This window comes from Rattus norvegicus, chromosome 15 (genome assembly GCF_021556685.1).
Source record: "Rattus norvegicus strain SHRSP/BbbUtx chromosome 15, alternate assembly SHRSP_T2T, whole genome shotgun sequence".
Classification (NCBI taxonomy): domain Eukaryota; kingdom Metazoa; phylum Chordata; class Mammalia; order Rodentia; family Muridae; genus Rattus; species Rattus norvegicus.
In genome coordinates, this window is record NC_141548.1 from 101,357,483 (window position 1) to 101,374,377 (window position 16,895).

General features: G+C 49.8%; 1 protein-coding gene across 2 annotated transcripts in view; it reads right to left on the reverse strand.

The window, feature by feature from the left end:
• Abcc4 (ATP binding cassette subfamily C member 4) overlaps positions 1–16,895 on the reverse strand; it is a 234,972-nt gene that overhangs the window by 191,624 nt on the left and 26,453 nt on the right. For both annotated transcript variants that reach the window (XM_087584853.1, NM_133411.1), the window contains 1 exon segment: positions 733–843. In XM_087584853.1, coding sequence (XP_087440979.1) covers positions 733–843 — 111 coding nt within the window.

The following is a 16,895-nucleotide window of genomic DNA, read 5'->3' on the forward strand; positions in this document are numbered from 1 at the left end:
GGTGAAACCACCCCAGGGACAGATCTCAGGCATCAATAACGATGGAGCCCCAACACAGGCGTTCTTTCCCCAGGTCACTGAGTCAGACCAAGCCAGGGCAACCTGACGAGAGGCGTGCGACGTTGAGAGAATCAAGTTCCAGAAGGCCTGGCGCAAAGCAAGGGACCCAGCAAGCCATCCTGTGAGCAAGGGGCCCAGGAAGAGGCCAGACCTCCTCCAAGCCATCCTGTGAGCAAGGGGCCCAGGAAGAGGCCAGACCTCCTCCAAGCCATCCTGTGAGCAGGGGGCCCAGGAAGAGGCCAGACCTCCTCCAAGCCATCCTGTGAGCAGGGGGCCCAGGAAGAGGCCAGACCTCCTCCAAGCCATCCTGTGAGCAGGGGGCCCAGGAAGAGGCCAGACCTCCTCCAAGCCATCCTGTGAGCAGGGGGCCCAGGAAGAGGCCAGACCTCCTCCAAGCCATCCTGTGAGCAAGGGGCCCAGGAAGAGGCCAGACCTCCTCCAAGCCATCCTGTGAGCAAGGGGCTCAGGAAGAGGCCAGACCTCCTCCAAGCCATCCTGTGAGCAAGGGGCCCAGGAAGAGGCCAGACCTCCTCCAAGCCATCCTGTGAGCAGGGGGCCCAGGAAGAGGCCAGACCTCCTCCAAGCCATCCTGTGAGCAGGGGGCCCAGGAAGAGGCCAGACCTCCTCCAACCGTACACTCAGGCTTCACCTCCTCACGCTGCTTCCGCTTACCCTTGCAACTCCTCTCCAAGGTGCTTTGAGCGATCTTCTGGAAGCACTGAAAACATGTCATCTTCTTCCAATCTCCGCTTATGTCCAGCTTTAAACAACGGGTTGAGCCACCTGTCAAAGACGCAAAGGGATGACATACTCGGAACCGCCCACTTGCGTTTAAGTAGACTCTCATTGCTGCGGGTCTTGTCAACCTCCATATTTTAAATGTACGAAGACCGAGAGAGGTTAAGTCTCTCTTAACACACACAACCTGTACGCGCTCGCTCCCCCTGACTCCCCCAATTTCGTCCTACACACGGGGAAACCATGGAGGCGGTCAGTGAGAGCACCCTGGACTTCGAGACAGCATATCTTGATTTCTTAATACCGGCTTCTGCCATGGTCTCTCTACTTCTACCAGTTCAGGACCTCTGTGACCTATGACTACATATCTCTAGGTGTCAACTATCTTCCCCTAGTATATAGATACACACTTGTGTGTGTGTGTGTGTGTGTGTGTGTGTTTGAGCGTGTATGAGAGTGTGTGTGTGAGTTTCAGTGTGAGTGTGAATGTGTATAAGAGTGTGTGTATGAGTCTGTGAGTGAGTGAGTGTGTGTGTGTGTGTGTGTTTGAGCGTGTATGAGAGTGTGTGTGTGAGTTTCAGTGTGAGTGTGAATGTGTATAAGAGTGTGTGTATGAGTCTGTGAGTGAGTGAGTGAGTGAGTGAGTGTGTGTGTGTGTGTTTGAGCGTGTATGAGAGTGTGTGTGTGAGTTTCAGTGTGAGTGTGAATGTGTATAAGAGTGTGTGTATGAGTCTGTGAGTGAGTGAGTGAGTGAGTGTGTGTGTGTGTGTTTGAGCGTGTATGAGAGTGTGTGTGTGAGTTTCAGTGTGAGTGTGAATGTGTATAAGAGTGTGTGTATGAGTCTGTGAGTGAGTGAGTGAGTGAGTGTGTGTGTGTGTGTGTGAGTGTGTGTGTGTGTGTGTGTGTGTGTGTGTGTGTGTGTGTGTGTATCCGTGAGACTTACCACTAACCTGCTTGGTCCTTTATTCTACAGTTATTCTAAACTTAGGTCCTTGGCACTAGAGCTGGCTGGCGACAGTGCCCTGAAAAGCACTCTCTAGTAAGAGGACTAAATGTGCTTTGGCTAGAAACCCTCCAGCCTTAGTCTACATAGATGTAGCTGCTTTCTGGCTACACGGCTGCTAACCAGCAAATGTTCTCTGTCTCTTTCTCTGTCTGTCTCTGTGCGTCAGTCTCTCTTTCTTTGTCTCTCTATCTCTGTCTCTGTCTCTCTGTCTCTCTCTGTGTCTCTGTCTCCTTCTGTCTTTCTGTCTCTCTCTGTGTCTCTGTCGCTGTCTCCTTCTGTCTCTCTGTCTCTTTGTCTGTCTCTTTCTCTGTCTATCTATCCATCTATAATCTTTATCTATCTGTCTATCTCCATATCTATCTACCTATTTATCTATCATCTACCTATCCATCATCTATCTATCTATCTACCTATCCATCATCTATCTATCATCTATCTATCTATCCATCCATCCATCCATCTATCTATCTACCTCGGCCTTGGGCAAATGGAAAGACATTAGAAGATGCTGAAGATCCTCTAGGGTGTGGCTATGAATAGATGTTCCAGAGACAAGTGTCAAGCCACGTCATGATCTAACCGTGCATCTGAGAGAGCTCAAGCCTCCCCCCAGCATCGTCCCCTACCCCTGCTCGAAGAAGCAATCTACCATCTTTTGTGGAGAAGCTTCAGAAGCCCAAGAAATATGCGTGTGTCTCTCTTGGGCAATGAAATGTGGATTCTTCTAGAACGCTTTGGTAGATGAGATTACTGACTCCAGCGAATGTCTTTCCTCTTGTCTCCCTTCAGTAGGCAGGCTTCACAGGGGACTGCATACCCTGGGAAGCTCCCCCTCGATGGAGCCGCTGCTCAGGGGTTTTTGTAGACGTGAGCACTCAGCAGCTCCAGGGAACAAGGTGTGCAGTCAACTTCCACACAACTCGCTCAGCACATTCCAAAGGCACAGACCTTTGACTGGGAGCTATGGCAGCTACCCCACACTGGAGCAGACATTACAAGGGCTTCTGAGGTAAACTTGGGGTTCCAAAAACACCGATGCCCCTGACTCGTCCATCCAGGCGATTCTGGGAGATCACTGAGAAAGACCAACCAGCTCACCTCTCTCTTAGCACCCTCCCCAAGCGGTTCTCAGAACACTTGTCACCTTGCAAGCCCTGGTTCAATGTAGGTGGGCTCCCCAGACGTGTCTGAGATGCCACCTACATGCCTGAGCCCTTTCTTTCAGTAGAACATCAGGTATTTTCCAGTCCGTACCTCTAAGTGGAATACATTAGCATTTTTTTAGGCTTAAAAGGGCTTGATCTGGTTTGTGGTCAGTTTTGTTTTCAATCAGCGGGTAAAAAAACAGCTTGGAGAAGAAATGCAGTACTAGTCAAGAACGCGTCTTGGGGGTATAGATAAGTAGTCAAATGACTCTTTAGCATATACAGGTCCCAAGTTCAAATTCAAGAGCTGAGCCCCATGAAGTAGGAAGTCACTGAAAACCAAGTCCAATAGATGGACATTCGTATCGTATGTAGGAACATTATAAAGAGGGAGCAATATTAAATATATAAACTCAACACAGACTCAACGTTTTCTTCAGAAGATACCACAGGTTGATTCTTCCAGGCTCTCTCACTACCCAAATCTCAAAAACCCAGGCTGAGAAGCATGGTTTAATTTGCCATCAAGGAAAGCACACCGGGATAAGATCATCTGCGTGATAAGTCGTATGTGGTCACGTGCAACATAAGGACATTCTGGTGGGCAGTAACTGGCTATGCAATGGCAATCCCTAAGATACATATATATAACACCAAGTGGTACCATTGGCCATTTTGATTTGTGTAAGCACTCGCAAGGTTCTGAGTGACCAAACTTCCTCGGGACGATTTCTCAGAATACTCCCTAGTTAAGCAATGGGTGATTATACATGGTCAAAGGGTGCCTTCATTCAGAGAATTCACCTCTGAGAGAATTTAGTCAACAATACCAGGCCCCTGTTAGATGACCCATGGTTGACTCCAGAGCTCCCAGCATGCTACCCCCAGCTGCTGAATGGATGAGACCTTGTAGAAGACAGAGGGCCACACCATTCTGAGCGGCGGCCTGAAGTGTGCTTCGCCGGAGGGTCAACCTAACATATCTTGCTGCACTTCAAACGCAGGCAGCCAGCCGTCAGCTCAGAGGAACAGGATGATGGTCTACAGTCCATCACCGCAGCCCTCAGCATCACTTCCAGACAGCAGGAGGGCAACTCCATAAATGAGTTTACATAAGAGCATGGGCCTTTTTTGAATCTGGTGTCGTTGTTGTTGCTGCTGCTGCTTCTGTTGCTTTTCCTGAAAGTTTAAGAGGTTCTGAAAACTGCTTCCTCAATGTGCTAGAGAGAGAAGGAATGCCAAGTCAGAAGTTCAGTGTCCTAGGAAACGGTCTATGATGCTTTCTCCATCACCCGGACTCAAATACTCGATGTCCGTGAACTTCACATTTACCATGCAAACAGGTAGAAGAAACAAACACTGACCTCCCCACGAGCCAGCAAATCCTCTTTTCTTCCTCCTTAGGAACCTGAAAGCCATTTCCACCTCTCTTCCCTTCTCCTCCCTGTTTTGCATCTAACTATGACATAACTAAAATATTATTCCATTACTCGGCAGCCACTGACATGTGGCTCCCCGAGTTAGGGTTGGGCGGCTGCAGACACTTGATCGTTGTTCAATCAGTGCTGTTCCCTCTCTGGTGAACCAGTCTGAGATTTCATGCTTCTTTCAGAAGTCAAGGCTAATAAGCCTAACAATTACAGTCCGTTACAAAGAAAAAGTCCCCCACGCCACCCCTAACCGTTGAAGTCAACATTAGAAAAGACCAGCTCTGGGAGGGAACATTGCCTCTGTTCCTGATCCTGAGCCCCAGTGGTGTCTTCTCCACCAAGGGAAGCATGTCTGGGTTCACCCGGTAAAGATAGCGAATGGTCAGAGCCACAGGTAAACAAGAATGTACACGAGGAGTGAAGACACCTAGGGTGTTACACTTCCACTGCAGCCCGAGTAAAGAGAATGGCCGAGTCTTTGACAGTTTCACATCTGAGAGACAGAGACAGAGACAGACAGAGAGACAGAGAGAGAGATTTATTTCTGGACCAAGGAGATGGCTCCAGTAATAAAAACTCTTGAACCCTAACAATGGAGTTTGAGCCCCAGAACCCACCCAAACGTGAAAAGTGAGAAGTAATTTCACAAAGCTGCCCTGTACACACACGCACAGCACCTATACGTGCACACACATACACACACTATAATGACTTGAGAGGTTGCTGACACGTCGAACAATGGAGACCTCACACCCCTGCCCAAACCTTGCCCACCTGGAAACGACAAAGCAGAAAAGAGAAAGGATCAATCATTGATCTCAATGATTTAAGGCTGCACTTTGGATCTTAAATGCCCCTTAACGACCCAGTCCCCAGGCAGGGACAGAGGCTGTAAGGGGGAGGGAGGAGCTGGATTACTCAGAGCCTGCAGGAGTTGTCAGAAACTTGACCCCTGTTCTCCATCTCCTTCTCCTCTGTTACAGATGTGTCTGTCCTGAGCCGCCACAGAGCCACGGTTATGAAACGGAACCTCCAAAACCGCGGTCTGATGCAGCCCTTTTCTCTCTGTAGGCTGTCTCTGTGGTCATCTCTGTGGTCGTCGCCTCCATGGTTGTCTCCAGGCATTTGTTACAGTAACAGGGACAGTTTAAGCCCTGACCCCGACCTTGGTATCCTCAGATCCTAATGCGACCAACCGAGTGGCCGGTTGCTCCTCATCTGATTCCCAGGGGGATGTCTAAGGTAGCGTCCTGTGTTCTCCACACCCCCACAAGTGGAAGGATTTAGCATGCAGCCTGCCTCTCCCTCTCAGCGTTCCTCTGAAACGGCTCCCTTGAAGAAACGGCACCACAGAAAGCTTCAGGTGCGCAGAAAGGGCTAAGTCCCCTTAGTGGGCGAGATGCTAGTATCACCGAGATTTTAACAGAATCGGAATCGAACTTTACCTCTCACGGCACTGCAAACAGAACTTCTCAGAATACCGATGCATAATTTCCTGCAGTGGGCCTAATTTTATTTAGAAATAAATTAATAGGACACCTGGCTCCTACAAGCAACTGCATGCCTCACATTCTTCCTCCTGTGCATTAGATGAGGACCTCGAATGTTAAAGTGCCCCTAGTCAATTGCTTTCTGTTCTTTGAAACTCTGTCCTTCATAGGGCCTAACCTCCCTTCCTTTCTCTTGGTGAACTGATGTCCTATTTCCAGTTGCCCCTCAGAGCCATCCCAACTGTCTCCTCAAGACTGTCCATCTGCAAATGCCTGTCACTTAGACCTGCAGAACCGACCCACCACTGAGGCACAGCCTTTCCTTTAAAGACCCATGCTTAAATTCCCCACTCAGGGAAAACATTTGAAAGGCTATCGAACTTCACCCTTTTAAGACAATGTTTTTCTCCAAAGCATGTAAGCAAGTCCCAAACCTAGACCACCCTGGGCACGCATTCAGATTCTCCCAGACTCTCTGCAAGTTCTCGGTTTTGATTTATTTCCACTCATAACCCATTAGCAGTCTGTGGTACAGGCTAGAACAAGCGTGGGTGACAGACGTGAATAACGGATGAATCCCCCAGCCTGGAAACAGCAAGAAGGTGAAATGAGGAACTGGCATGCAGAAGTTTATTTCCTAGTTGGTCAGTGACTAAATGTTGCCAGAGAAGAGCTGGGGCAAACCACTGACATTGGCTTCTCCTCTGGCATTCGAGTTAGCTGGCTCTGACCTCATGACTATCCAGTAAGCAACAGAATAACCAAACGATATCCTCCAAGTTCCCCAGGGCCTCCATCATCACTAAGTTCCCGGTGGCCTGGCTGGGAGAGCCTAGCACGCTGGACTCCTTCCAGTTCACCTCAATCTCCCTGCACTGCACTCCAGCACTCTCTCTGCACAGGTGTCAGTGTGTGGTAGGGACAAGTGTGACTGTGCGATCTCAGTGCAGGTCAGAGCTTGGCCTCCCTGGACCCGGGGTCATGCCTAAACCACATTAAACATATACATGAGGCATCTACCAAGCTGCTATCTTTCCCAAAACATTCTCAAAACACGGTTGTTAAGGGCTGTGGTGTGCTTGTAATCCCAGCACATTCAAGGTCATCTTAAATATAGCAAGTTCAAGTCCAGCTAGGGCTACCCTGTCTCAAGCAAACAAAACTAAGCTCAAAGTTATTCCATTCCCAAAAGGCCTCCTGCCTGGTGTGTATTAGAATAAGCAAGTGCCATTTCCCTCCTAACTGATGTCCCAGCCCCTGCATCCTCCACATCCTGCTTCCTGTGGATCCTCACATGCTACATGCTACATGCTACATGCTACATGCTACTCAGATGCTTTCATACACAGCTGGTTGGCTCGGGTGATTTTGGCCTGTTAGGGAAACGTATGTCATGGTGGGAATGAGTGGTACTCAAAGATTCTCACTCACTTCAAGGGAGCCAAGAAAAACAAACGGAACCAGGTAAAGACATTGTCCCATCCAGGAGGTCTGGCCTGCAGCCTCATCTGGGTCTCCTAGCTTCCCTTCCCTCCCAAGAGTGAGTCCATGCTGTTCACAGCTTCTTGGCCTCCCCTCATCACCTCTTCACCAACTCCAAGAACAGCACTGCGAGGGGACAAATAGACAAACGTCCCCATCTCCTTTGAAAAAGCACTTCACCAGGGAAAATGAAGAATCACATAATCCCATTCCGGCAGCTGGAGTCACATGATTAGGATGGGACAAGAGAGCCAGTCCCTTCAAATGACCAGAAGGTGTTCTAAGAAGCAGGGGCACCCTAATCTTAATAGCTCATCTGAGGCCACCTGCAAGGCAGTGCAAGTCTCAGATGTCACCTAGATCCTTGCTGGGCTGCCGAGAATGCTGTATCGACCCTGAGAAGCTGTCTAGCACTGCCTCTTGGAACCAAACACTTTCTTCCAAATGATCAAACCTGATTCCCCATAAGGTGTGACTTGGCTCTGGCTCCCAAGCTCAAAGAGCCTGGAGGGAGGGAGGAACGGAGGGAGGGGAAGGGGAGGGAGGGACAGAGGGAGGGAGGGAGGAAAGAAGAGAGGAGGAAGGGAGGGAGGAGAGGAGGGAGGGAGGAAAGAAGAGAGGAGGAAGGGAAGGAGGAAAGGAGGGAGGGAGGGACAGAGGGAGGGACAGAGGGAGGGATGTGGGCATCTGATGCCCCTCACTGGGGTTTGTGCACTGGGGTTTGAGCCCAAGCTTTACATGGGCTAGGAGAATGGATTGCAAGTGATTCACTTTTGTCTAATTAAAGGGATCCCTACTGCAGGCTGGACAAGTGCAGTCACCCTATGGGAAGTAGACATGCGTGTGCTCAGGTGAACTGGAGTGATGTGTACTTGCAGAGGCCCCAACCGGCTTTTCTAGTCAGGGCAAGGTCCCCACCTCACAGCCAATCTGGTCACCAACTTACGCCTATAACAGCATGCCTCGATATGCCTGGGTCCATCCCCGCCCTGTAGGCTTCCACCTTTTTTTTCCTTTTAGGTTTTAGAGTGCTTTGGGGTTCACAGCAGAACTGGGCAAAACCTAGTGTCCCAAAGCCCCATACAGACACAGCCTTGCCCATTCTTTAAACTCCGGAGCGGTCTGCCTCCTACCATAGGTGACCAGGGTGGGCTCTGTGTGTGTGTGTGTGTGTGTGTGTGTGTGTGTGTGTGTGTGTGTGTGTGTCGCAGCCTCCAACAGCTGACTTCAGAATGCCATAGATTCTAAGCTCAGACACCCAAGTAACGATGTCTATCCGCCACATCAGAGTCACAAAATTATTTTCATGTCCCCAAGTCCCTGTTTGGATTTTTCATCCCTTTACTCCCTACCCTGGGTGATACTCATCTTTGTTTGACTCTACCCAGAATCTCGGAGTCAGGCCCCTGAAGGATCTCCCCTCTCCTGACTGACTTCTCTGTTAGTAGCATGTATTCAAATTACGCAGCTCTGGGTCCTTTGTCCAGAGTGTCTCCTTACCCCGGGATCCGACTCCAGACCTAGCGGCTGTGTATGGATACCCGCCACCTAAGCACCCTGCTTGCTTCCAAGTTTGGCAGCCATGAATAAAGCTGCTATAATTGCCTACACACAGGGTTTTTAACTCATTCAGGTACAATACCACAGTGACTGCGATGTCTTATAAGAGTGCGTTCCCCTTTTCCAGAAAAGGCTAGACATTGTATCCCCCAAGCACTGGTTCTGCACGCCCACATTGAGGGTAGGTTGCTCTCTTCCCTTGAATGGGTGCTTCAGTTCCAGCTCCTTCAGGACCTCTGACTTCTCTCTTCAGCAAGCCCCTCCATTCCCGGCTTCCTGAGAAACGTAGGTGGCATTCACAAAAACGCCAGGCACATGGTGAAAATGCCCTCACGGGTTGGGGAGGGGCTCAGCGGACTGTTGCAGATTGGTTCTGGTGTTTTGATTTAATCAGGAACCCGTGTATCCAAATGCTAAATAAAAGTCCTTGTAATCGATTGGCTTTTGATCAATCAATAAAGATGTCAACGACCAACGGCTGAGCAAAGGGGCACAGGGTGGGACGCTTAGAGTTTCCAGGGTTGGGACGCAGTGGGGAGGAAAAGGAGAGATGGCCATGAAGAACAGAGGAGCAACAGGAGATAAAGCCAACGAGTCAGTTAAGAACTCGGGTGGTCAGTGCCCACTTCCCCATTGGGTCTGGAGTGGCAGGGGAAGGTTTAGGAGTGCCCAGCCTTTGAGGTAGCCAAGGCATTTAAAAATTAGTTTGCATGTGCGCATCTCTTCCAGATAGCTCCTGGGTAGGTGTGCAAAAGTGTGATCTGCCGGGAGCCAAAAAAAATGGTGTAGCCCAAACTCACTGCTACAGTTTAGCTGTCTGAAGACAATGAAGAAAGCTAACAATCGCCAGTGCCAGAAGCTGCACGGACTCCGTCAGGACAATTCTCCCTCGGGGTCTCTAGAGGGAGCATTGCCTGCCTATGCCTCAACTGCAGATGCCTGGGCCCCAGGACTGTGTAGAAATCTCTGTGGTCTTAAACCATCAAGTGGGGGCTGGAGAGATGGCTCAGAGGTTAAGAGCACTGGCTGCTCTCCCAAAAGGCCCTGAGTTCAATTCCCAGCAACCACAGGGTGGCTCACGACCCTCTGTAATTGGATCTGATGCCCTCTTCTGGAGTGTCAAGGACAGTGTGGTCAAATGCATAAGATAAATAAATCTTAAAACCATCAAGTGTGTGGTCACTTCATGTGACAGCCACAGGAAGCTTGATTGAAGGCCACAGTTTATATTTCCACGAAGGAGGGAAGTGGCTCACAGAAGATGGTTTGTCCAGGGCCGTACAGCTCATGCGAGATGCGCTGCAGGTTCTCACCCAGACAGCGGGGGACTGAGCTACAAGTCCTGACGGCATACCCAGAGTGCCTCATTCCACCAGGAGATGGAGCATCAACCCTTTGGCCAGGGGCTATGAGCCAGCGTTTGTCGCCTGAACTCTGTGGCTGCTCAGGACTCTACCCCTAGTTTTTCCAACCTGACTCTAGAATGCTTTCCAAGTCAGTGGAGAGGGCTTCAGGGGTGAGGGTGGGTTGGGGGGCAGGGAGGGGAATCTAGAAGGCAGGGGTGGGAGGAAGGGAACTTAGGCAATAAAGAATTTAGCTGGACTTCGACCCTAGTTTTACTAAGTCTTAGGAATTTCCCAGGTCACGGGGTCTGATGGTTTATGCTAACAAGGTGACTCACATTAGGTCCCCTGGAAAGTTTATACCAGATGGAAGCTGCCCCAGAAAAACAAATCATGTATTGACGAGCATTGCCAGGCTCCGGAGCTGAGGGGGCACAGAGTCTGAGATGGCTCTCATGACCCGTGTGCACATCAATCACGCCTGGGAAGAAAGCCCGAGAAGAAAGCCCGAGCTTTTATGAGCTTTCTCGGTTGGCAACACTCTGAGTATCATCAGACAACAATGTGCCAGCAGTTAGTATGTCCAGAAAGTGGCAAATCCCAACTCATGGGATAGGACAAGAAAGCTGTGCATCTGGGACCCTGCCAGACCCGGCCCTCTAAGACCTCCCCTTTGACTGATTTCCACCAGTATGCACATGCTGTAGAAAAAAAATCAGTTCTGTGTACAGCACTTTCCTGAGTCCTGTGAGACGTTGTTATTGAACCCAAACGGGTCATAGATAGGAGGTCTTCAATTTATATTCAGTGGGTCAGAAATGAGGGTGTCTTTGGGACCCCAACGTTCTGAAAGGAAGACAGGCTTGAAGCAGCCTGAGGCAGGACCCTGTGAAGTTCCAATCAACTCTGGGATCTGTTGGCTTCCCACTGACTTCTCAAGGTACCGATGGCCTCGGCTCCTCTACTCTGACGGCTTCTTCCCCTCGTGGCTTCACAATATGCACCCCAGTCAAATATAAGACCGCAGGTGTCAGCGACGTGCCCACCAGCCATCACTGTCCCTCCCAGCACTTCCGATGCCAGCACCATGAGGAAAAGACACGGTTTGAAATCTCCCTCCTCCCACTTTGTGGCCATGCTCTCTAACGTTCAGACAGGGACTTTGACTTTTAATCTGTAAGAACACATCTGTGTAGCCCATGAGCTGTAAAGCCAGATCCCCCCTCTTGCTGGGATTCTAGTCTGTGGGTCTGAGATCAAGAAGACAGCAAGTTGTACAGGTGAGAAAGTCACACTGAGGTGGTTGGTTAGTCACAGCTGGTCCAACCTGTGCCAGCAAGATGGCCCAGCAAGTAAAGACACCTGCCAGCAAGCCAACAATCTGATTTAATCCCTCCGACCCACTCGGTGGAGGGAGGCACAACACACACACACACACACATATATACACACACATACACACACATATACACACACACATATATACACACACATATATACACACATATACACACACAAACACACATACACACACACATACACATACACACACATACACACACATACACACACACATACACACACATACACACATACACACACATATATATACATGCACACACACATATATACATACATAGACATACACACACATACACATACACACACATATATATACATGCACACACACATATATACACACATAGACATACACACACATACACATACATACACATACACACATATACACACACATATATACATGCACACACACATATATACACAGACATACACATACACACACACATATACGCGCGCACACACACACACATCCTACACAGCATTATGTACCTATAAACCGAGACAGAAGAAACTCTGAGAATTGCTGTCCACCTGAATGTGTTATTTGTTCAGAGACACTACCTCAAAAACTAAGGTGGAGAGGGATAGAAGAAGACACCTAATGTCAACATCTGGCTGGCACACACACTCACACACAGGTGTGCACCCACACACTCACACAGACTCACAGAGAGTGAGAAGACAGACGGTGTGGCGTTCGTGGCTAACAGTGCGTATCTGATCACAGCGAAGCATGCCCTCCAGTACTCGTGGAGACGACCAATCAAGGTCCTAGCGTCCCTTTACGATTACGATCCCAGTCACGATGCTTTCGACCAAGTACACACACATGTACAAGTCTCCAAGTGAGGAAGAGAGCGGGATGGAGAACGCACAAGACTGGCCGGGAGCCGACCATGGTTGATGCTCAGAGGAGGCTACTTGGGACTTGGTTAGACTGCTCTGCTCGCCCAACTGCATACGTACTTGTCATTCCTACCGCCAAAAGCAGACAGGAAGGAAGGGAAGAGGGAAGATGGGGAGGAAAACCCCACTTGTATGGTCTTCACACTAGGCAAACAATAGGCCTTGAGCTTTCTATGAAGCCGGTAACGCAAGCGCTAATACTGGAGTCATCCATGGGAACAAATCTAATGCAGTGTGTCACTCATCCACAGTGGCTGTTACGTTTTCCCATCTTTCAGTTGGTGTTGTGCTCTAAGGTGGACCAATAGGCAAGCACGCCTCAGCCTCAACTGAGCTCGGCCGGCTCCTCCTTCAATCCCCTTAGTTCCCGCCTCACCATCCAACCTCCTCTGAGCACCCTTGCAGATAGGTGAGATCCCCACGGCACGGAAGACTTAGACATATCCACCATGAGCACGTCTCTACCCTTCCCTCTTCCTGCCCTCAGAAGAAAGCATCGACAGCTCTGTCTAGACGGACAACAACGGGAGTGGGTCTGGGTCCTGCCCCTCCGCTCCCAACCCCCCAGCCCTTCAGTTCCCCAGAGATTTCATCGATGATTGTGGGTCAGTGTGCGGTTGTTAGATCTGAAGCCTCCCTATTTCTCCCAGGACTCAGGGAAGAACCACTCTCTAGGTCCGTGACCAGAGGCAGAGCCGCCACCGAAGTTCCTCTGGGCCTATTTCACCGGAGAATGAACAAAAAATACGGGGGTCGGGCGGAGGATCCAACCAGAAAGGACCAGTTGCCTCTTCTTCTCTTGACCTACGCTGAGTTTAACTTGGGTCTGTGCTAACTTGAGAGCGGCAAGCAAATGAATCTGGAGACAGCCTCGAGTTGATCTAACGTGCAATCTGATAGGGATTGGCTGAGCACTATCTAATACGGTATCTCGCACACCGAGCCACACACCCGGCTGTCAACAGATCCCCAAAGGCCACCGCAGCCACAGCACTGAGATACTGGCCTGAAAGGCGGGGGCACAAGAAAGCAGATGCAGTATTGGCTGTCGGCTCACATAGCCCCCCACGCATCCCTGCCCACCCAGCCACCCAGCCCCCCCACCCCCACTACATGAAGGTTGCTTCTTCTTCCAGGCCACCGCTCAGTGTAAGAGATTATTAGTCTACAGATCCTCAAGACGATTTGCATCCCTTTAGCCCTCCGTAGATGAGCAGTCTCTGTTTATTAATGTTACACCCCCATTTGCCCAAATTTATCAGTTAGCACATAATGACTGGTAATAGCTCTCTCATAAATACCTTGAGGAGCTCTGCTTTGAACTGGAACCATCTGGTCTACTCAACTTCATGTTCCTACTCCCACAGCAGGCACTGGTCCTAACAGAAGCGGAGTACACACCATGGTGGGATAAGACAGCACATAGAAGTGGAAGAAGGGAGCAGGTTTTCAAGGCCTTGGTTCACTGACAGCTTGAAAACCCAGCTGACCTCTGTCCAGGAAGTCCTTCTCGCCCAAGAACACTGCTTGTACGCCTCTACCTACCAACTGCATCCATCAGTAATCGAAATTACCAGTATATGCAAGCATGACTCAGGTGCATGAGGTAACTCCTTGGGGGGAAGGTCTCAGGCTACTCAAACAGCTAACTACTTTGGGTATATACAGATAACCTCTTTGGGTATGATGCATTTGCAATGGTCAATTATTCAAAGATAAAATAGATTTACAACGTGCCCAAGCCATGTAATCTATTCTGCTCTGGGGACTTATGCACAACGCTCCCTGGCCAGGCACCGTGACACACACTTTTAATCCCACTACCCAGGCAGAGGCAGGTGGATCTCTGTGAGTTAGAGGCCAGCCTCTTCTACATAGTAAGTTCCAGGACAAGCAGAGCTACAAAAAGAAACCCTGACTCACTTCCCCCCACCCAGAAAAATAACTTCCACAGGACTGAGATAAGGAAGCACTTGACAGCACAGTCTGTGTTTGAGCGACCATGAGTTTCAGAGTCAACGTGAATTCTAGCCCAGCCTCTCTCCAATTTTCATGAGGCACAAAGTCTGTGAGGGGACTAATAGTTTTTGGCAGTTTTCGTTTTCCAAAGCTTCTAGTGTAGAAGAGAGCATGTGCCTAGCCCACCTAAATTCTTCCTCCTTACAGAACACATGAAACTCAAGAAGGATGACCAAAGTTCGGATGTTTTACTCCTTCTTTAAAAGGGGAACAAGAATACCCTTGGCAGGGAATAGGGAGGCAAAGTGTAGAACAGAGGCAGAAGGAACACCCATTCAGAGTCTGCCCCACATGTGGCCCATACATATACAGCCATCCAATTAGACAAGATGGATGAAGCAAAGAAGTGCAGACTGACAGGAGCCGGATGTAGATCTCTCCTGAGAGACACGGCCAGAATACAGCAAATACATAGGTGAATGCCAGCAGCAAACCACTGAACTGAGAACGGGACCCCCGTTGAAGGAATCAGAGAAAGGACTGGAAGAGCTTGAAGGGGCTTGAGACCCCATATGAACAACAATACCAAGCAACCAGAGCTTCCAGGGACTAAGCCACTACCTAAAGACTATACATGGACTGACCCTGGACTCTGACCTCATAGGTAGCAATGAATAGCCTAGTAAGAGCACCAGTGGAAGAGGAAGCCCCGGGTCCTGCTAAGACTGAACCCCCAGTGAACTAGTCTATGGGGGGAGGGCGGCAATGGGGGGAGGGTTGGGATGGGAACACCCATATAGAAGGGGAGGAGAGGTTAGGGGGATGTTGGCCCAAAAACCAGGAAATACCCAAGTTAATAAAGATGGAGGAAAAAAAAATTCTTGCTACTTAAAGCCACAAACTAACTCTAACACACACACACACACACACACACTCTCTCTCTCTCTCTCTCTCTCTCTCTCTCTCACACACACACACACACACACACACACACACACACACAAACTTGAAACCCTACTAAGTTAATATCTCCAAAAGCCTCAGGGGTAAAAAGGGCATTTGGTTATAAAATTGTATAAAGTACTTATTTATGGCGACTGATTTTCCTCCAAATTCAAAAGTTATATCTTATGCAAAAGTTTAAGCAAGGTCCCTAGTTACTTGGAATCTCCACAAAACCCAGCCAAAACTGGGGGTCCATACGCCAGAACTGGGCCTTTCCCTTTTGGTTACGTTCATCAGATTTGACATCCCAGGCTTCCTACAGCAGCAGCATGGTGAACATAGCTAGGGTTGGGGCAGGGCTCCTGGCTTCCATCCAGTGGGCAGCCTCATGGTTGTGCCATCAAAACCCTACAGAAGGGCAGCAAAGATCTCGGGGCAGCCTTTTGGTGAACTTTCTTCAACTGCATGGCCAGACCTGACTGAGCACCATGGACTCCCCACGTCCTCCTCCTGGTTCCGGCTGAATCCTAAGATGCCCGCTTCAGCTCCACAGTTTTGTCCAGGTGACTTTCTCCTCTGCCTGGGCCACCGGGCTGCCCTGCCAATCGTGATGCATCAGAAACATTGCTCCACTTAGCATTTCTGTTTCCTGCACAATGATGATGTTCTAGTATCTTAAATCCTTTTCCAGCTGGGCAGAGGCCGACCACGATGGAGCGAGCCAGCTCTCGGAGACAGCGAAGATCCAACAGGAACCACTTCTGCATGGCCTGTCCACCCTAGGAAGCAGTGTCCCTCTACATGAATTGTCCCAGAGCCAGATGCTAGGCAAACAGGGGGCTCTCCTGGTTAGCTTACAAGAATGCCACTAGCCAATCCTAACCTGTTCTGCTCCCCTTTCTGTCCTGCCCTGGAAATTCGACCACAGGCATAACCTACACCCCTCCCTTTCCATCACACTGGTGTCACCCGGTGGCTCTGCACTGTGTCTCTAAACCCCTGAGACTTTATCTCCTGGCCTCTCCTTGGCTTCCTCGGATAGACTCACACGATGGCTTGAGTAAGAACCATCCCCCACCCCCCATTGGCTCATACATTTGCGTACCTGGTCTCCAGTTGACGCATCTGTTAAAGAAAGGTAAGGAGGTGTAGCCTCCTTGGAGGATGTGTGCCACTAGGAACGGCTTTGAGGTTTCCAAAGCCCACGCCATCCCCGGTTAGTTCTCTCGGCCTCAGACTTGGGGATCAAGATGCAAGCTCTCTGCGACGGCCACAGGGCTGAGCCTGTCGGCCTGCCGCCATGCTCCCAGCCATGATGGTGGTAGCCTTCCTTAACCGGCTGAAGCAGGAACCGCAAGTAAACTCTCTCCCCTGTAAGCTGGTCATTTGCTTTGCAACTGGGAAGTACTAACCTGGCTGGAGTGTCCGTCACATAGAGGAGCACAGGACAACTTGCTCTTCCCACAGTG